Source organism: Schistocerca gregaria, chromosome 3 (genome assembly GCF_023897955.1).
Source record: "Schistocerca gregaria isolate iqSchGreg1 chromosome 3, iqSchGreg1.2, whole genome shotgun sequence".
In the NCBI taxonomy this organism is placed as follows: Eukaryota; Metazoa; Arthropoda; class Insecta; order Orthoptera; family Acrididae; genus Schistocerca; species Schistocerca gregaria.
In genome coordinates this window covers 944,002,417-944,025,299 of record NC_064922.1, presented here as the reverse complement: position 1 = coordinate 944,025,299, position 22,883 = coordinate 944,002,417, and the positions used below count along the sequence as shown (strand labels likewise).

Genomic DNA, 22,883 nt, shown 5'->3' with positions numbered 1-22,883 from the left:
CCTTTTTTCACTATGTTAGCATAAAGACACAATTTGTCGTCACCGGTAAAGATACCAGGTAGAATGGGCTGTGTTGTTCAAGAGCCAAGTAGACAGCTGATTTCTGTGGTTCTGGCTTACAGCGTGCGATAGCCATTCATCTTCCTGATTGCAGGCAAATGTCGTTCAATGGCGGAATGATCACAGTTCATCACATTTGCCAGTTCTCGAATACTCTGATGTGGATCGTTGTGGATAAATGCGTTCAAACGACCTCCATAACATCCCGAAGGTCTTCCTGAATGTGGAGAGTCACTAATGTCAAAACGTTCCTCCTCAAAACGGGAAAACCATTTTCTTGCATACTTTTCTACATGAGCGGGTATACAGAGTAAAAGGCATATTACTATATATAAAACTAGGTCTAATTTGCGTCTTCGGGTCGATTCCACAATGCCATGTCTTGTAGGCGATGACATCTCGGACGGCAAAAAATTCTAGTCCAGGTAGCGATGAGTGCTCACAACGGACAATTGCGAGTGTAAACCACACACTGCCAGCTGCCCCAGTTGCTGTAGTAATACTCGCAGCACACAAACTCAAATAGCAACAGAGGACTACAAATAAAAAATGACAATCGATAAACAAACACATACTCAACTGGAATACCAACATGCAAACAAAAATGTTACGAACTTACTGCTTGGCATTGACTGATGGAGTTGATGGGTGTTCTCCTGAGGGATATCGTGGAAAATTCTATCCAAATGGCTCTGTACATCATCAAAAACCCGAGTTGATTGGAGGGCCCTGCCAATAATGCTCCAAACGCTCTCAACTGGGGAGAGATCGGGCGACCCCGCTGGCCAAGGTTAGATTAGATTAGATTTGTTTTTCTTTCCATAGATTCGTGCTGAGGAGATCCTCGTGGCTGCGGGACATATCATTTTTTTTTAAAGCTGAAATAACAATACTAATAGTATGAATATATACAATACATCATTTGTTTCTATCAAAAAATTCGACAATGGAGCAGGAGGAGTTGGCCAGTAACTAATTTTTTTTATGTTTGCTGGCAAATTATTGTAGATGAGTGTTCCTGAGTAGTGGACCCCTTTTTGAACTAAAGTAAGTGCTTGTAAGTCCTTGTGCAGATCATTTTTGTTCCTGGTATTGTATGTATGAACTGAGCTGTTTGTTGGAAAAAGAGATATATTATTACGACAAATTTCATTAAGGAGTAAATATACTGCAAGCGTTTTCATATTTATGTCGCCTATGTCAGCTAACACTCGAATTGCAAATACAGATTTGTTAAGGCGTTCCTGCAATTCTGTTGTGTGCTCCTCCCAACTGAATTTATTATCAGGCTGTAATCCCAGGAATTTAAAATTGTCAACCTCTTCTATCTGCTCTTCTTTGCACTTTATGCATATGCTGTGTGGAAACCTCTTACAGGTTCTGAATTCCGTATAGTGAGTCTTTTCCAAGTTTAATGTCAGTGAGTTGGCTTTAAACCATTTATTAATATCCATGAAAATATCATTAGCAGAACTTTCTAGAACTACACTCGACATACTATTTATTGCAATACTTGTGTCATCTGCAAACAAAATTAACTCTGCTTATGGCAGTGTAACTGATGAGAGATCATTAATGTGCACAAGAAAAAGCAATGGCCCTAAGAGGGATCCTTGTGGGACACCACATGTAATTTCTTAATTCACTAGTCCCTTGCACTGATACCCTTTGTTTCCTGTTAGCGTGGTATGACTTGAACAATTTTGCAGCACTGCCCGTGACACCATAGAATTTTAATTTATTGAAAATTTTTTGGGCTCAAAAATTCCTTTTTTTCACTATGTTAGCATAAAGACACAATTTCCCGTCACCAGTAACGATACTGGGTCGAATGAGCTGTGTTGTTCAAGAGCCAGGTGATGACGAACAAGTAGACAGCTGATTTCTCTCGTTCTGGCTTAGGACATGCATAGCCATTCATGTTCTGCATTGGAGGCAAATGTCGCATGGTAGTGGAATGACCACAGTTCATCACATTTGCCAGTTTTCGAATACTCTGACGTGGATCATTATGGATAAATGCGTTCAAACGATCTCCATAACATCCCAAAGGTCTTTCTGAATGTGGAGAGTCACTAAAGTCAAAACGTTCCTCCTTGAAACGGAAAAACCATTTTCTTGACGTGCTCTGCCCAGTGACTTTATCCCCATACACGGCGCAAATGTGTATTGCTGCCTCCGCTGCTGTCACCCCTCTACCTACCTCAAAAAAACAAAAAAATGTCCGAAATGTTCTGATTTCTACACTTGGCACTCCATTTTCTGGCTTCCACAGCTCCATTCATTGTCTCCAAAGGTAAAAATTACAGTACGCAAACTCAAATACCAACAGTGAACTACAAATAAAAAATGACAATCGATAAATAAACCCGTATCAGTCGGAATACCAACATGCAAACAAAAATGCTACGAACTTACTGCTTGGCACTGATTGATGGATTTGATGGGTGTTCTCCTGAGGGATATTGTGCCAAATTCTATCCAATTGCCTCTATAGATCATCAAAAACCCGAGTTGATTAGAGGGCCCTGCCAATAATGCTCTAAACGCTTTCATCTGGGGAGAGATCGAGCGACTCCGCTGGCCAAGGTAGGATTTGGAAGCACGAACGCAAACAGCAGAAACTCTTGCTGTGTGCGGGTGGGCTTTTTCTTGCTGAAATGTAAGCCCAGAGTAGCTCGCCATGAAGGGCAACAAAATGGACGTAGAATCTCGCAGAAGTACCGCAGTGATGTGGGAATGCTACGGAAGACAACCAAAGGGAACCAGGTATGAAGAGAAATGGCATCCCAGACCAACACCCTTTGTTGTCGGGAGACAGTCAGGCTGGTATCATACCACTGGCCAGAACGTCTCCAGATAGGTCTCTTTCAATGGAATAGAACTGGCTTTCGTGATGAGTTCCGCTTCGAACTGGGCCCCAATGACCAACGAAGATGTGTCTGGAGACGCCCTGGACAACTTCATTGTCGCCTGCAGTGCCGTCCGACAACCAGCGGTGACGGTTTGCAGTGTCATTTCGTTTTTGGCACGATGTCCCTCAGGAGGACATGTAACAAATCTATCAGTCAGTGCTAAGACGAGTAACTGCTAGCATACGGACCAGAGGTGGACCCACGCGTTGTAGACATACTCAATTTGTGAAGCTGCTCCTTTTGGATAAAACATTCAACTTTCTGAAATTGTAGTAATCTGTTTGTCTGTAAATGTATATCAAATCTCCCGAATTTTTTCTCATTCGGATAATTCCTTCGTTTGTTCGCAGGTACATGTCTCTACTCCCAGTACACGATGAAATCCCCGTGTCACAGTAGCGTAGCACACCGCTAGAGAAGCCAGAACAAAGTACCGCAGTATTATGTATCGTGCCATAATTCATTTTCTGCATTCATAGGTAATTCGTTTTCGAGAGCTGTGGAAATATCAACACTGTCACAGTCCAATACTGACCCCTAAAAGTGTCATCTGGATAGGCCACATGCAGCTGCATCTATTCCACTGCTGCCGATCAAAATTCCTTTCTACCTTAGAGTACTGACTCCCCCAGCAGCGTGTTACTCAACAGTGAAGAGGGGATTTTATTGTGGTCCTTGACGACAAATATATAAATAAACAAAATTTAGATACGTAATTTTATTTTTTGAGGTGATAATTGAAACCTTATAACTACCCCCCTTCCCCCTTCCACACGTGGTTGCTTGCTTTAAATATCGCAAATGGACCTAAATGATCTATGTCTGCGTCACTGACACGTACTTACAGCGGCTGCGGCTATGATACACTATTGGCCAATAAAATTGCGACACCAAGAAGAAATGCAGATGATAAACGGGTATTCATTGGACGAATATATTACACTAGAACTGACATGTGATTAAATTTTCACGCAATTTGGGTGCATAGATCCTGAGAAATCAGTACCCAGAACAACCACCTCTGGCCGTAATAACGGCCTTGATACGCCTGGGCATTGAGTCAAACAGAGCTTGGATGGATTGTACAGATACAGCTGCCCATGCAGCTTCAACACGATGCCACAGTTAATCAAGAGTAGTGACTGGCGTATTGCGACGAGCCAGTTGCTCGGCCACCATTGGCCTGACGTTTTCAGTTGGTGAGAGTTCTGGGAGATCTGGAGAATGTACTGGCCAGGGCAGCAGTCGAACATTTTCTGTATCCAGAAAGGCCCGTACAGGAACTGCAACATGCAATCGTGCATTTTCCTGCTGAAATGTAAGGTTTTCGCCGTGATCGAATGAAGGGTAGACCCATGGGTCGTAAAACATCTGAAATGTAACGTCCACTGTTCGAAGTGCCGTAAATGAGAATAAGAGGTGACCGAGACGTGTAGCCAATGGCACCCCGTACCATCACGCCGGGTGATACGCCAGTATGGCGATGACGAGTACACGCTTACAATGTGCATTCAACCCGATGACGCCAACCACGGATGCGACCATCGTGATGCTGTAAACAGAACCTGGATGCATCCGAAAAAATTCGTGCACCCAGGTTCGTCGTTGAGTAAACCATCGCAGGCGCTCCTGTCTGTGATGCAGCGTTAAGGGTAACCGCACCCATGGTCTCCGAGCGGACAGTCCATGCTGGTGCAAACGTCGTCTAACTGTTCGTGCAAATGGTTGTTGTCTTGCGAACGTCCCCATCTGTTGACTCGGGGATCGAGACGTGGCTGCATGACCCGTTACAGCCATACGGATAAGACGCCTGTCGTCTCGACTGCTAGTGATACGAGGCCGTTGGGATCCAGCACGGCGTTTCGTATTACCCTTCTGAACCCACCGCTTCCATATTCTGCTAACAGTCATTGGATCTCGACCAGCTCGAGTTGCAATGTCGCGATGCGATAAACCGCAATCGCCATGGGCTATAATACGATCTTTATCAGAGTCGGAAACGTGATGGTACGCATTTCTCCTCTTTACACGATACGTCACAACAATGTTTCATCAGGCAACGCCGGTCAACTGCTGTTTGTGTATGAGAAATCGGTTGGAAACCTTCCTTATATCAGCACGTTGTAGGTGTCGCCACCGGTGCCAACCTAGTGTGAAGGCTCTGAAAAGCTTATCATTTGCATATCACAGCATCTTCTTCCTGTCTGTTAAATTAGCGTCTGTAGCGGAATCTTCGTGGTGTAGCAATTTTAATGGCCTGTAGAGTAGTATTATAGGAGTGAAAATAATCCATCTGAAGTGTATGGCAGGAGTAATCGACCATCAAGTAAAAGAGCTCACCCTGAATACAACCAAGACTGTGGGATATAATCAGCTGTAGATACTGCCTGACAGCTGTCACCTAGAACATAACGCTCTTTATAGTTGTTCTCAGAAAGGTAGAAGTGTTGAAGGAAACTTAAACTCATGGATTGTGATGTCTGCCATCTCTAGATGGGAGTCTGGTAGAAGGCCCGAACGAGAATTTCGTCTTATCTGTGATGAGTGTGGCTGCAGATTCCTCGATCTGCGCAACTGGGAGATTTGCCCCTGATAGCTGAGGCGTAAGATATGCCGTGGAACAGTTCTCTCAAGTGACAAAGCATGTGCCGGTGCACACTGGAAAATGCTCTTAAAATACTAGTAGCTGTTCAGGGGTGCACAGCTAAGTAGCACAATTCACACAACTCTAAGAAAACCCTCAGCCGCATGTGAGGAAACGCTCATGCTAGGAAAAGAGAGTTGGTTGAAGTCAGAGGAGGAAAGTATGAAAATTTAAAAGAACGCATGTAGTGTAGAATGAATAGTCAGAGTGACCCCCCACAAAAGGTGAACCTCTTGTAGCAGTTAGTGGAAACATGAGACCGAATGAGGCTGGAAGTGAATTTCACTGTGGTCAACTTACATTAACAGCTCCATTAAGAGCTATGACATACTCGCGTTTATAAACACAGAGATCGAGGGACCACTGGAACTTCTTCCTGTATTTTCAGTCTATAACAACAAAATACACTGAGGGAAAATATTACAACAACCTTTTAGAGGTTTCCTATTCACTGAAAATTTATTGCTGCAACAGTGTACAGGATGTACACGAAACGGTTTACATTTACAGATCAGAAGTGCGGGCAGCTCTGAGGTGCCAGGCATCGCCTATATTAGTACGCAGTGTGACCTTCGTGGGCTGACCTCGGCATCCAGCTGATCGTAAAGATGGCGAATACTATCCTGGGAGACTATATGCAACCCCTGATCGAGCTGTTCACGTAATTCTGTTAGAGTTGTTGGTTGATGAGTTGCACGAATCACTTCTCGTCCCATAACAACCCACATGTGCTTGATATACAGGGTGGTCCAATGATCATGACCGGGCCAAATATCTCACGAAATAAGCGTCAAACGAAAAAACTACAAAGAACGAGACTTCTCTAGCTTGAAGGGGGAAACCAGATGGCGCTATGCTTGACCCGCTGGATGGCGCTGCCATACGTCAAATGGATATCAACTGCGTTTTTTTTTAAATAGGAACCCCTATTTTTTATTACATATTCGTGTAGTACGTAAAGAAATATGAATGTTTTAGTTCGACCACTTTTTTCGCTTTGTGATAGACAGCTCTGTAATAGTCACAAACATATGGCTCTCAATTTTAGACGAACAGATGGTACCAGGTACGTTTTTTTAATTAAAATACATAACGTAGGTACGTTTGAACATTTTATTTATGTTGTTCCAATCTGATAAATGCACCTTTGTGAGCTTATCATTTTTGAGAGCGCATGCTGTTACAGTGTGATTACCTGTAAATACCACATTAATGCAATAAATGATCAAAATGATGTCCGTCTACCTCAGTGCATTTGGGAATACGTGTAACGACATTCCTCTCGACAGCGGGTAGTTCGCCTTCCGTAATGTTCGCACATGCATTGACAATGCGCTGACGCATGTTGTCAGGCGTTGTCGGTGGATCACGATAGCAAATATCCTTCAACGTTCCCCGCAGAGAGAAATACGGGGACGTCAAATCCGATGGACGTGCGGGCCATGGCATGGTGCTTCGACGACCAATCCACCTATCATGAAATATGCTATTCAATACCGCTTCAATCGCACGCGAGCTATGTGCCGGACATCCATCATGTTGGAAGTACATCGCCATTCTGTCATGCAGTGAAGCATCTTGTAGTAACATCGGTAGAACATTACGTATGAAATCAGCATACATTGCACCATTTAACTTGCCATCGATAGCATGGGGGCCAATTATCCTTCCTCCCATAATAGCGCACCGTACATTAACCCGCCAAGGTCGCTGATGTTCCACTTGTCGCAGCCATCGTGAATTTTCCGTTGCCCAGTAGTGCATATTATGCCGGTTTACGTTACCGCTGTTGGCGAATGACGCTTTGTCGCTAAATAGAACGCGTACAAAAATGTGTCATCGTCCCGTAATTTCTCTTGTGCCCAGTGGCCGAACTATACACGACGTTCAAAGTCATCGCCATTAAATTCCTAGTGCATAGAAATGTGGTACGAGTGCAATCGGTGTTGATGTAGCATTCTCAACACCGACGTTTTTGAGATTCCCGATTCTCGCGGAATTTGTCTGCTACTGATGTGCGGATTAGTCGCGACAGGAGCTAGAACACCTACTTGGGCATCATCATTTGTTGCATGTCGTGGTTGATGTTTCACATGTGGCTGAAAACTTCCTGTTTCCTTAAATAACGTAACTATCCGGCGAACGATCCGGACACTTGGATGATGTCGTTCAGGATACAAAGCTGCATACATATCACACGCCCGTAGGGAATTTTGATCACAATAGCCATACGTCAACACGATATCGACCTTTTCTGCATTTGGTAAACGGTCCATTTTAACACGGTTAATGTATCACGGAGCAAATACCGTCCGCACTGGCGGAATGTTACGTGATACCACGTACTTATACGTTTGTGACTATTACAGAGCTGTCTATCACAAAGCGAAAAAAGTGGTGGAACTAAAACATTCATATTTCTTTACGTACTACACGAATATGTAATATAAAATGGGGGTTCTTATTTTAGAAAAAACGCAGTTGATATCCGTTTGACCTATGGCAGCGCCATCTAGCGGGGCAACCATAGCGCCACCTGGTTTCCCCCTTCAAGCTAGACGAGTTTCGTTCTTCGTAATTTTTTCCTTTGATGCTTATTTCGTGAGATATTTGGCCCGGTTATTATCAGTGGACCACCCTGTATACGCAGACCCTGCTGGCCAGGAAAGTTGCTGCACGTCTTGGAGAGCACGTTTAGTGTCACGGGCATTATCCAGTTGGAACAACGCATCACCTTCCCGTTGCAAGAACGGCAAAAGAACGGGCCTCACAACACTCTGTACGTGCCAATCGTTGGTTAGCGTTCCCTCCAGGAACACCAAAGACGAACGAGAGCTGTAGCTTATGGCGTCCCACATCATAAGTTCTGGGATGGAGCCAGTGAATTGGACGAATGCACTCTACGAGACTTCGCTCACTGTGTCTACATCGTACGCGGAAAAGACCGTCATTTGCGTGCAGGCAGAGTCTGCTTTCGTCGCTTAAGACGATGGTGCCTCATTGGTATGACGATCCTGGCGGGTGTCTGTCCTTCGTGGGAGACCAGAAGCTCTTCTACGGGTGTGAGGATGCTCGCGCGACCACTGACGCCGGCATCGTGGCACAACTGACGCAACACGTCCACCTTGTGCGGCAGTCGTCCGAAAGGGTCGCACCGCCGCTCGGTAGGCCGCAGTTTGAGGCCTTTCCTACTCTCACAGTCGGCTACAGAAAGCAAGAGAGCGTACCCGTGGCATGGTTGCCTCGTTGCTTCACATGTCTGCACGCACTGACACCGAAACGATTGCCGTCATTTCGGCATTGTTTTAAGAAACAACGTGAGGACTGCCTTGACCGATGGGCCTACAGCCAAAACTGTTCTGCCAACGGCCATTTAGCTTCTGTATGTCGAATACTCTGTTTAAAACTCTGAAGGTAGCATGCGTTAAATTAAGGAAGCGAAAGGCTATTTACAATTTGTACAGAAACCAGATGGCAGTTATAAGAGTCGAGGGGCATGAAAGGGAAGCAGTGGTTGGGAAGGGAGTGAGACAGGGTTGTTGCCTCTCCCCGATCTTATTCAATCTGTATATTGAGCAAGCAATAAAGGAAGCAAAAGAAAAATTCGGAGTAGGCATTAAAACTTTGAGGTTCACCGATAACATTGTAATTCTGTCAGAGAGAGCAAAGGACCTGGAAGGCAGTTGAACGGAATGGACAGTGTCTTGAAAGGATATTAGATGAATATCAACAAAAGCAAAACGAGGATAATGGAATGCAGTCGAATTAAGTCGGGTGATGCTGAGGGAATTAGATTAGGACATGAGACACTTAAAGTAGTAAAGGAGTTTTGCTATTTGGGGAGCAAAATAACTGATAGTTGTCGAAGTAGAGAGGATACAAAATGTAAACTGGCAATGGCAAGGAAAGTGTTTCTGAAGAAGTGAATTTTGTTAACATCGAATATAGATTTAAGTGTCAGGAAGTCATTTCTGAAATTATTTGTATGGAGTGTAGCCATGTATGGAAGTGAAACATGGACGATAAATAGTTTGGACAAGAAGAGAATAGAAGCTTTCGAAATGTGGTGCTACAGAAGAATGCTGAAGATTAGATGGGTAGATCACATAACTAATGAGGAAGTATTGAAGAGGATTGGGGAGAAGAGAAGTTTGTGGCACAACTTGACTAGAAAAAGGGATCGTTTGGTAGGACATGTTCTGAGGCATCAAGGGATTAGCAGTTTAGTATTGGAGGGCAGCGTCGAGGGTAAAAATCGTGGAGGGAGACCAAGAGATGAATACAATAAGCAGCTTCAGAAGGATGTAGGTTGCAGTAGGTACTGGGAGATGAAGAAGCTTGCACAGGATAGAGTAACTTGGAGAGCTGCATCAAACCAGTCTCAGGACTGAAGACCACAACAACAACAACAACAACAACAACAACAACAGCCAAAGATGCAACCTTAGGATAAAATCACTGAACTTTGAAAGTGATTCGGCTAAGAAATGTGGTATGTAAGAGGTATTTGCAACTCCCTCAAACCGCCCCAACTAGAAAATTCTTTATTATTTGCAACAGATTATCTCGAGACCATATTAGAGGTTTCTCAGTATATCTGCTGAGTTAAAGGCGATGGCAGACACTAGTAGTTGTAGATGATGTGGTGACTGAGGTCATAAGAAGAAAAGTATACACTAACTACTCAGATTTCTAGCGTTACGCTATATGTTAGGAATTACATCCATTCAAACACATACTCGCATAGGCTCACACCCACAAGTCAGTCATATTTCACGCACTCCCATATCTCGAAACGAGTCACCTTTCCCGAACCTAGCTTCTACAGTAAAATTCCAACGTGGTTTTAGTCTCCTCCTACACGTCGTGCAACTGATCCCATTTCTACAGCTTCGCGCATGTGATCGCTCCAGTTTAAGTCTGAACTGGGCACATGTCGGAGAAAGACGTATCCACCACCTTGAGCTACCTCTGTAGAAACAGAACGACCTGAATTACTGCAACAGGACCGTGTTTTCACTACTCGGTGGAAATGGACTCCATTTCGTACGTTCCCCAAACTAGATACAAGTACTACAGATCCACGTCCATTCAAATCAATCAGCCCAACAGATAAAAATTGCGAATTACAAAAGCTCATATGAATTAGAAGTTACCAACCACCGACGTGGGCCAATGACACATAGCTGCGCTCGGCCTCCAGCGCGGTGAAACAGATTTCACAATACTTCCCACAACAGTGTAGCGTTCAGCCATCCAAGCATTCCTAGCGGTACAGCCCCCTCCCTCACCAGATCTCACCTCAAACTGCTACTGCTACTCCTGCTGTGCCTATGACACGATACTATTAAATATTCAGACACCGCCGAGGCCACTTTAAAGTTTGATCACCTCTACTCTAGCCGAATTATCGTATGACACGCTCTCTCTGGTCCTGTTTAGTTGTCTCAAACACTGTTGTCTAACACGCTTTCGTACAACGCCAAAAGTTTCGTTTTTCTGCCACGAGTTCCATGCCTCTCTCTTGGTCTAAACTAACATTAAGACGCCCTCATACACAGCCTCTCACAGAAAACTAGACATCGTGAGGGGTAAATAATTTTGTTACTGCACGCCACACATCTGTTTATTTTAAATAAAACCCCACTTAAAAAATAACGAAAGTAGAAGACTTTTACGGCGTTGGCGTAGGTCTCCAAACTGATGTCCAAAAGCGAATGACGACCTATACATTTAGACTCTCACACAGTCGGAACAGCTGACGACTATGCGTCCCCTTTCGGCTCATTCCTCTTATTGCACTCATGTACGCGATCCCTGTTTCGCTACTAGCAACCCCTAGAAGTTGCCGTCCAGCCAGGAAAACTTTTTCCCCACCTCAAACAAGCCATATCAGTCAATCATTATCTGCTAACCAATGCAGGGATGGGATGCAAAAGACACCATCCATGTAGTCTAATAATAAACATGAAACTTGACACCGGAACAATTTTACACTAACTTCAATACCGGTCAATCATGTGATAGCATGAAACTTTCTGGCAGATTAAAACTGTGTGCCCGACCGAGACTCGAACTCGGGACCTAGTTCGAGTCTCGGTCGGGCACACAGTTTTAATCTGCCAGCAAGTTTCATATCAGCGCACACTCCGCTGCAGAGTGAAAATCTCATTCTGGATGTGACAGCATGTTTCCTCAGTTTCAGTATAATAGCTAAATCACCAATTCTCTACTTTGAGAGTATCATTGAGAACATGGATAGATGACTACTCAGTACGCCCATTCACAGTTAATTCTCGAACACTTATATCATAAAACAATACCAGACAGCGCTCTACATATTTCTAAGACCTCGAGCATAGTATTTAATTTACGATCCATCTCTCTGCGTATGGGAGTCACAAAGCATCCTCACACAATCATTGACCAACCCGCACTGCACCACCGTTAGAAAATTAATCTCGAACCGATCAGAATAAAACCGCTACACTCCACGTCTCATGAAATAATAGAACTTCCCGAGTCCTGACCCATCTAAGTGAACAGGAATCAGGATTAACCGAGAGGTCTAAGGCGCTGGAGTCATGGAGTGTGCGGCTGATCCCGGCGGAGGTTCGAGTCCCCTCTCGGGCATGGGTGTGTGTGTTTGTCCTTAGCATACTTTAGGTTAAGTAGTGTGTAAGCTTAGGGACTGATGACATTAGCAGTTAAGTCCCTTAAGATTTCACACACATTTGAACAGAAAACAGAGCAAACGCTCTCCGAATGTGGAGGTGACTGGAAACAGTGCTATATTACGCCTCCAGATTAGTGCATTTGGGCTAGATGTTGGCAGCTGTGTTACATTTACAGGCAATTTTAGAACCCAGAACGAGTGGTTGCGTCGTGATCGCAAGGACAGATCTGACATAAAATCAACAGAATTGCGAAAAATGTCTAGGGAATAGGTAAAAATTGATCGAATATAGGCCGAAATGCGGGGAGATGGAGGAAGTACATATGTATGTTCTGGTTAGCGCGAAACAATTTGTACATGGGATCAAGTGTGCGCCAACAAGAGGAATGAGAGAAAATGTTGACATCGAAACGAAGGGGAATCAGGGAGGTAGTCAACATTTTTCCGTTGAGTCAGTATTATACTGTATGTCTATTGAGGTATCAGTGATACACGCGAGTTGACTATCGTATTTCGTGCTTTTGAGGAGTACAGAGATTGTTTCACCTCTAAACTTACTTGCATCTGCATTATAGGATAACAGAGGAAGGAGGAGTTGATCGATTGAAAAAGAGCTGTAACGAGGTACGATTTAAAGGTTGACTAATTGATTCTAGAGAAGGAGAAGTTGGTGCATGTCACCGTCACACATCTCGCGTTGTTATGATGGGAAAAAGGCGAGAGGGATATGGGCGCTTAGGAAGGCATACAGTTATTTCTGCCTCGCTCAACACGCAAATCGAAGAGGACTGGAAACTGTTAATGCTGCTACCAAGTATGTTGGCCACACACTGTTAGTGGCTTATGGACTATAGAGGGTCAGGAATTTAAAATTATTTTTGGAAATACGCGGAAAACTACGGATCGGATTTAAAAAAGATTGCAATGAAAGTTGTTGGTCTCAACAGGGGACATCCAATGACACCAAACTCGATCCTAATACCCCACCCGCAGGAGGTGGGGGGGGGGGGGGGGGGTCAAATTTGAAATAGTGAAAATTAACCCCAGTTTCTGTTGCAGATTCTCCAGGAAAAATTCGTAACTTTTGGATTAAAATTTTTTTCATTGCGTTATAGATAGTGATGTAATCGACAAAAATGGAATTGCGTTGAAAACTGTTCAATCACCCATCAGATCAGGATCCCAGGAGGTAGAAAGAGTTTTTTAACAAAATAAAACTTGATTCTCCGGAACGCAATTCCTTGGTCCACATTTTTGTTGTAATTTCTTTCACTTATTGTGCTCGACTTGTTTTAGTTCGTGGGGATTTTCCACTTACCAATAATGCATATTAAACGTATTCGTTTGCCGATTTGTTTCATCATAGCAACGTATCTGTGAAAGAAAATCTACATAGGCTGTTAGTTGTTCTTGTATTCAACTGTAAATGTTCAAGCGGTTTTGAAAGCCGTCCCCATGTAGTTCTTATGCAACGATAAGTGAAGCCAATCGAATCTATGCACATGTAGTATATGCAGAACACTTATTTGGGAAATTCCCGAATATCGTGCGATTTGTCCAGAAGTAAAGTATTTTTGCTATAAAACAGGTTTCACATTAAAGAGTTGAAAACAATTGCATTTCTTACCACTTGGGACCATAATCTGATGTGCATTTCTTGAGATGTTATCACTTTCAACGGTTTTCACCCATTTTGACTATAGTCGATTACAGCACCATCTGTCACGTCACACCCTTGGAGGTGGGGCACGAGGGTAGAGTTTGGTGTCACTGGATGTCACTCTTCGAGACGAAGAGCTTGTATTAGAAAATTTTTCTTTTTAATCCTGACCGTGTGCAATTATGTAAACACGTAATGGAGGATGCGTTTGATGTAGTGTACGTGGGTAGACGTTCCACAGTACCTCTAATGTTTGCAGTTCGCCGTTGCCGATGTCTTTCCCCATCCCTGCAAAGAGGCGCCTGTTCAAGGGAGTAGCACACGCACTGACTGCGACGGCTTGTGAAGGAAGAGACCGACATTACGCACCACTGCAGCTCTGGTGTGATACTCGTTATCTGCTGACGTCCCCTAGAGTACGAAAATGACGCAATTGATAAAATACGTGTTTAACAGGTATAACAGTCACGAGTGGAAGAAGGTGTCAACCGTGAAATTACTTTCAAAACTTTGTCTTAAGAATTTACTTTATTTACTAGCGATTCACCAAGGATTAACACATTTAATCACACTATGTGAGCGTGGAAGTAGTTGCCAAGGAGTAACTGATGAAATCAAAATGAAATTGCTTTTAACAAATGGGAATTTTATTCCTAAGAGTCCTTTTTATTTTAAGAAACAGATTTAAAATGATAAGCAGAAAGCACCCTCTAAACATCAAGTTAAAATTTATTCAGAGGCAGAAAGAAAGAAATTTTGATTGTGTGAGCTTTCGGGCTGAAAACCTTGCCGCTCTCTTTTGACACGGCCGTAGCCATGACCGCTCACAACAGCCTCTGAAAGACTACAGAGGTGCAAATCTGCAACACACCAGATTACCTTAGAGTAAAAGTTTTAACAATTCACACAAGCACACAAACTATGCACCCCGTAGAAGGGATGGAAATGCTACAAGACACTAAAATTAAAAGAGTAACTTGCCACCGAAGGTGCAAGTTGATTTTAACTTCTAAGAAAAGTCGTACGGTGCAAGGGTGGCAACTTTATATTCTAAAATGACCATTTAAATAAAAGCCCATGAAATGCAATCTTATACAAAATTATACAAGGTTGCCCAGACAAGCTCTACGGTACACATATAACGCCTATCAAGATGATACGTAAGATCAAAACATATTTCAGGTATTAGGCCGTTACACTCCAAGCAATAAATTCGTTAATACACAGAATACGACAAGCATGACAGAGGCAGCTACTAACGTACGGTTGATTGATAGGGAGATTACCGAACAACCTGAACCGCAGGTTGCTCTAACCCGCCCCTACTCCACAAGGGAAATACGGACCACCCAATTCATAAATAACCACCTTTCCGCGGGTGGGCAAGCGGAGAAGAATGGGGGGACGACCCCAAAACAAGCAGCTGGTGACCTCACCAAGAAAATAAGTCGAATTTAACAAGAGTAAATCAAACAACATATCACCAGTCACTTAACTTCTAATAAACTGTGATTTATCGAGACGACCTGGCGCATCACCCCCAAATCGCTCTTCCGAACCGTCCGCTGCCAGCTGCTTCAACGGACGCAGGAAAGCGCGCCGATCTCCCGTCTCACGGCGTCGCAGCTCGCACCGGCCAGACCGATTTCGTGAGTTGACTCCTGTTGCTCTCGTGTCGGCCGCGAACCCACTACCCCTCGCTATACGGCGCGGCCCACTGGACTCAGCTGGCGACCTCACATGCGCCGACGCTCAAGGCGGACAAGTCATCTTGTGTCTCAGTGCGTAACCGACCAAACGATCGATCCAACCGCAACTCGACCAGACTGGCGGCCTAACGCGCAGACTCAGATGCAGGAACTAAGCCCCGACTGGGCGACCACTCACTGAGTTCTCTAAATGCCTAACAAATGCGGACGAGAGACAGACTAGCAAGCTGGGTACGAGAGACTGACCCAGACTGACTGACTGGCGAGCTCATAGCGCCCCTTAACTGCACGTGAACAGGCAACCTTTCCCCTATCCCACCAGAGGGAGACACCAAAGCTGCGATTGCCACAGTGGCGCCACCGCCAGAAACGGAGGGCGACTGTTTCACGCTACGCGCTGCTGCGCGCTCTTCAAACAGCAATTTTTACCCCGGCCCAAGGTGGGGCGTAACTAACCATCTGGCAGGTCAACAGGACAATTTATGTTCATATGTGTTTTCTTTTGGAAGTTTCTTACGCTATAAGCACAGATGGCTATGAGCCTAACATTTTGCGAAAAGAGTGTTGGGAATCGCCTAAAAACTGCACTCGAGCTCGCCAGTGTACGAGCCGACGGTCGCCTTAGTCCACCACGTGGATTCGACGAGGGTCTCGCTCATCCTCCAGTCTCGGTAGATGGTGTCCTGCATGATACTCTACTCTAAAAAGTCAAACAGGTGATTTGCCAATGAGGACAAAATTTGACAGAGCATTGTATTACCTGAAATCAAATAAGTCATTTATTTATCTGACTTTGTCTTTAAACTCTCTTTTTCAAGAATACATATTTCGCACACACGATACCGAACAGAAAATCTTTTTACCTGTTGATTTTACGACTTGCACACGTTTCTTAAAAATTTCTATAACAAATTCGATCCGTATCAAAAATACACTACTGGCCATTAAAATTGCTACATCACGAAGATGACGTGCTACAGACGCAAAATTTAACCGACAGGAAGAAGATGCTGCGATATGCAAATTATTAGCTTTTCAGTGCATTCACACAAGGTTGGCGCCTGTGGCGACACCTACATGTGCTGACATGAGGAAAGTTTAGAACCGATTTCTCATACACAAATAGCAGTTGACCGGTGTTGCCTGGTGAAACGTTGTGATGCCTTATGTAAGGAAGAGAAATGCGTACCATCACGTTTCCGACTTCGATAAAAGTCGGATTGTAGCCTATCGCGATTGTGGTTTGTCCTATCGATACATTGCTGCTCGCGTCGGTCGAGATCGAATGACTGTTAGCAGAATATGGAATCGGTGGGTTCAGGAGGGTAATACGGAACGCCGTGCTGGATCCCAACGGACTCGTATCACTAGCAGTCGAGATGACAGACGTCTTATCCGCATGGCTGTAACGGATAGTGCAGCCACGTCTCGATCCCTGAGTCTACAGATGGGGACGTTTGCAAGACAACAACCATCTGCACGAACAGTTCGACGACGTTTGCAGCAGCATGGACTATCAGCTCGGAGACTATGGCTGCGGTTACCTTTGACGCTGCATCACAGACAGGAGCGCCTGCGATGGTGTACTCAACGACGAACCTGGGTGCACGAATGGCAAAACGTCGTTTTTTCGGATGAATCCAGATTCCGTTTACAGCATCATGATGATCGCATCCGCGTTTCGCGACATCGCGGTAAACGCACATTGGAAGCGTGTATTCGCCATCGCGATACTGGTGTATCACCCGGCGTGATGGTATGGGGCGCATTTGGTTACACGTCTCGGTCACCCTTGTTCGCATTGACGGCACTTTGAACAGTGGACGTTACATGTCAGAGGTGTTACGACCCGTGGCTCTACCCTTCATTCGATCCCTGCGAAACCCTACATTTCAGCAGGATAATGCACGACCGCATGTTGCAGGTCCTGTACGGGCATTTCTGGATAGAGAAAATGTTCGACTGCTGCCCTGCCCAGCACATTCTCCAGATCTCTCACCAATTGCAAACGTCTGGTAACGGTGGCCGAGCAACTGGCTTGTCACATCTACGCTAGTTACTACTCTTGATGAACAGTGGTATCGTGTTGAAGCTGCATGGGCAGCTGTACCTGTACACGCCATCCAAGCTCTGTTTGACTCAATGCCCAGGCGTATCAAGGCCGCTATTACGGCCGGAGGTGGTTGTTCTGGGTACTGATTTATCAGTATCTATGCACACAAATTGTATGAAAATGTAATCACATGTCATTTCTAGTATAATATATTTGTAGAATGAATACCCGTTTATCATCTGCATTTCTTCTTGGTGTAGCAATTTTAATGGCCAGTAGTGTAGTTACAAATTTGAGTATACACTGGGGTCACAAAAATCATAGGATACCTCCTAATATCGTGACGGACGTTCTTTCATGCAGAGTAGTGCAGAAGCTCGGCATGGCATGGACTTAACAGATCGTTGCAGAAATATTGAACCATGCTACCGCCATAGCCATCCATTATTTCTAATGTGTTGTCCGTGTAGGGTATAGTGCACGAAATTACCTCTCGATTACGACCGATAAATGTTCGATGGGACTGCTGTCGGGCGATCTGTGTGGCCAAATCATTCGCTACATTTGTCCAGAATGTTCCTTAAGCCAATCGCGAACACTTGTGGGTTACTTATATAACATATTGTCGTCCACAAAACTTACATCGTTGTCTGGGAACATGAAGTGCATAAATGGCAGCATATAGTCTCCAAGTAGCCGAACATAACCATTTCCAGTCAATGATAGGTTCAGTTCGACCAGAGGAACCACTCCATCCCACGTAAACACAGCGCACACCATTACGGAGCTACCACCAGCCTGCACAGTGCGTTCTCGACAACTTGGGTCCATGGCTTCGTAGGGTGTACGGAACATTCGAACCGTACCATCCGCTCTTACCGACTGAAATTGGAACTCACCTGACCAGGCCACGGTTTACAGTCGTCTGGGGTCCAACCGATTTGGTCACGAGCCCAGGACAGGCGCTGCAGTCGATGTTCTGCGGTCGTCCGTTGCCATGGCCCAACAACGAACAATTTCGCCGCACTGTCCTAAGGGCTACGTTCTCGTCATGTCCCATATTGATACCTGCGGTTATTTCACGCCTGCCTGTTGGCACTCACAACTCTGAGCAAACGCAGCTGCTGTTGGTCGTTAAGTGAAGGCCGCCGGCCTCTACGTTGACAGTGGTGAGAGGTAATGACTGAGATTTGCTGCTCTCGGTTCACTCTTGACTCTGTGGATCTCGGAAAACTGAATTCCCTAACGATTTCCGAAATTGATCGTCTGATGCTTCCATTCCAGTGCAAAGTCTGCTAATTCGCGTTGTGTGGCCATACTCACGGCGGACTCCTTTTCACATGAATAATCCGAATACAAATGACAGCTCCACCAAAGCATTGCCCTTTTCTACTTCGCTTGCGCGATACTACCCTCATATATGTGTGTCACTATCCCACGTCTTCAGTCACCTCTGTATAATGTACATTTGCAAGTTACTTCTACAGTCAAAACGATGAATTACATGTTTTCATCTGTAAGACAAAGACCGACTCCATAAAATCAGTTTTGCAGGCGGTAGGATGTCACAGATTTTTTAAAGGTACATAGTTGAGTCAGAGATTTTATATATCTGTGTAATTTGTTATACAGCTTTCGTTCTCCATGATATACAATTGATAGCCGGCCAATGTGACCGAGCGGCTCCAGGCGCTTCAGTCCGGAACCGCGCGACTGCTACGGTCACAGGTTCGAATCCTGCCTCGGGCATGGATGTGTGTGATGTCCTTAGGTTAGTTAGGTTTAAGTAGTTCTATGGTCTATGCGACTGATGACCTCAGATGTTAAGTCCCATAGTGCTCAGAGCCATTTGAACCATTATTCACTTGACAGGCACAACGTGGTGTTGGAAAGACTAGCAAAAAATGTCTGTTTGACCTGGTACTGTAATCGTGAACAGATCTATTTTGAGGAAAAATGTTTCTTTTCCGCAGCATACATTTTTAACCCCCCCCCCCCCCCATGAACCATGGACCTTGCCGTTGGTGGGGAGGCTTGCGTGCCTCAGCGACATAGATGGCCGTACCGTAGGTGCAACCACAACGGAGGGGTATCTGTTGAGAGGCCAGACAAACATGTGGTTCCTGAAGAGGGGCAGCAGCCTTTTCAGTAGTTGCAGGGGCAACAGTCTGGATGATTGACTGATCTGGCCTTGCAACATTAACCAAAACGGCCTTGCTGTGCTGGTACTGCGAACGGCTGAAAGCAAGGGGAAACTACAGCCGTAATTTTTCCCGAGGACATGCAGCTTTACTGTATGATTAAATGATGATGGCATCCTCTTGGGTAAAATATTCCGGAGGTAAAATAGTCCCCCATTCGGATCTCCGGGCGGGGACTACTCAAGAGGATGTCGTTATCAGGAGAAAGAAAACTGGCGTCCTACGGATCGGAGCGTGGAATGTCAGATCCCTTAATCGGGCAGGTAGGTTAGAAAATTTAAAAAGGGAAATGGATAGGTTAAAGTTAGATATGGTGGGAATTAGTGAAGTTCGGTGGCAGGAGGAACAAGACTTCTGGTCAGGTGACTACAGGGTTACAAACACAAAATCAAATAGGGGTAATGCAGGAGTAGGTTTAATAATGAACAGGAAAATAGGAATGCGGGTAAGCTACTACAAACAGCATAGTGAACGCATTATTGTGGCCAAGATAGATACGAAGCCCACACCTACTACAGTAGTACAAGTTTATATGCCAACTAGCTCTGCAGATGACGAAGAAATTGAAGAAATGTATGATGAAATAAAAGAAATTATTCAGATAGTGAAGGGAGACGAAAATTTAATAGTAATGGGTGACTGGAATTCGAGTGTAGGAAAAGGGAGAGAAGGAAACATAGTAGGTGAATATGGATTGGGGCTAAGAAATGAAAGAGGAAGCCGCCTAGTAGAATTTTGCACTGAGCACAACTTAATCATAGCTAACACTTGGTTTAAGAATCATGAAAGAAGGTTGTATACGTGGAAGAACCCTGGAGATACTAAAAGGTATCAACTAGATTATATAATGGTAAGACAGAGATTTAGGAACCAGGTTTTAAGTTGTAAGACATTTCCAGGGGCAGATGTGGACTCTGACCACAATCTATTGGTTATGACCTGTAGATTAAAACTGAAGAAACTGCAAAAATGTGGGAAATTAAGGAGATGGGACCTGGATAAACTGAAAGAACCAGAGGTTGTACAGAGTTTCAGGGAGAGCATAAGGGGACAATTGACAGGAATAGGGGAAAGAAATACAGTAGAAGAAGAATGGGTAGCTCTGAGGGATGTAGTAGTGAAGGCAGCAGAGGATAAAGTAGGTACAAAGACGAGGGCTGCTAGAAATCCTTGGGTAACAGAAGAAATATTGAATTTAATTGATGAAAGGAGAAAATATAAAAATGCAGTAAATGAAGCAGGCAGAAAGGAATACAGACGTCTCAAAAATGAGATCGACAGGAAGTGCAAAATGGCTAAACAGGGATGGCTAGAGGACAAATGTAAGGATGTAGAAGCTTATCTCACTAGGGGTAAGATAGATAATGCCTACAGGAAAATTAAAGAGACCTTTGGAGAGAAGAGAACCACGTGTATGAATATCAAGAGCTCAGATGGCAACCCAGTTCTAAGCAAAGAAGGGAAGGCAGAAAGGTGGAAGGAGTATATAGAAGGTTTATACAAGGGTGATGTACTTGAGGACAATATTATGGAAATAGAAGAGGATGTAGATGAAGACGAAATGGGAGATAGGATACTGCGTGAAGAGTTTGACAGAGCACTGAAAGACCTGAGTCGAAACAAGGCCCCCGGAGTAGACTACATTCCATTAGAACTACTGACGGCCTTGGGAGAGCCAGTCATGACAAAACTCTACCAGCTGGTGAGCAAGATGTATGAGACAGGCGAAATACCCTCAGACTTCAAGAAGAATATAATAATTCCAATCCCAAAGAAAGCAGGTGCTGACAGATGTGAAAATTACCGAACTATCAGTTTAATAAGCCACGGCTGCAAAATACTAACGCGAATTCTTTACAGACGAATGGAAAAACTGGTAGATGCGGACCTCGGGGAGGATCAGTTTGGATTCCGTCGAAATGTTGGAACACGTGAGGCAATACTGACCTTACGACTTATCTTAGAAGAAAGATTAAGAAAAGGCAAACCTACGTTTCTAACATTTGTAGACTTAGAGAAAGCTTTTGACAATGTTGACTGGAATACTCTTTTTCAAATTCTAAAGGTGGCAGGGGTAAAATACAGGGAGCGAAAGGCTATTTACAACTTGTACAGAAACCAGATGGCAGTCATAAAAGTCGAGGGGCATGAAAGGGAAGCAGTGGTTGGGAAAGGAGTGAGACAGGGTTGTAGCCTCTCCCCGATGTTATTCAATCTGTATATTGAGCAAGCAGTAAAGGAAACAAAAGAAAAATTTGGAGTAGGTATTAAAATTCATGGAGACGAAGTAAAAACTTTGAGGTTCGCCGATGACATTGTAATTCTGTCAGAGACGGCAAAGGACTTGGAAGAGCAGTTGAACGGAATGGACAGTGTCTTGAAAGGAGGATATAAGATGAACATCAACAAAAGCAAAACGAGGATAATGGAATGTAGTCAAATTAAATCGGGTGATGCTGAGGGAATTAGATTAGGAAATGAGACGCTTAAAGTAGTAAAGGAGTTTTGCTATTTAGGAAGTAAAATAACTGATGATGGTCGAAGTAGAGAGGATATAAAATGTAGACTGGCAATGGCAAGGAAAGCGTTTCTGAAGAAGAGAAATTTGTTAACATCGAATATAGATTTATGTATCAGGAAGTCGTTTCTGAAAGTATTTGTTTGGAGTGTAGCCATGTATGGAAGTGAAACATGGACGATTACTAGTTTGGACAAGAAGAGAATAGAAGCTTTCGAAATGTGGTGCTACAGAAGAATACTGAAGATAAGGTGGATAGATCACGTAACTAATGAGGAGGTATTGAATAGGATTGGGGAGAAGAGAAGTTTGTGGCACAACTTGACTAGAAGAAGGGATCGGTTGGTAGGACATGTTTTGAGGCATCAAGGGATCACAAATTTAGCGTTGGAGGGCAGCGTGGAGGGTAAAAATCGTAGAGGGAGACCGAGAGATGAGTACACTAAG

General features: G+C 44.2%; 1 protein-coding gene across 1 annotated transcript in view; it reads right to left on the bottom strand.

The window, feature by feature from the left end:
- Positions 1-14,241, bottom strand: part of LOC126355717 (solute carrier family 22 member 7-like) — a 488,802-nt gene extending 474,561 nt beyond the window's left edge. The window contains exon 1 of the mRNA XM_050006085.1: positions 14,200-14,241. Within this exon, the coding sequence (XP_049862042.1) occupies positions 14,200-14,241 (42 nt within the window). The remainder of the gene's footprint in view (positions 1-14,199) is intronic.
- Between the last annotated feature and the right edge of the window lie 8,642 nt (positions 14,242-22,883).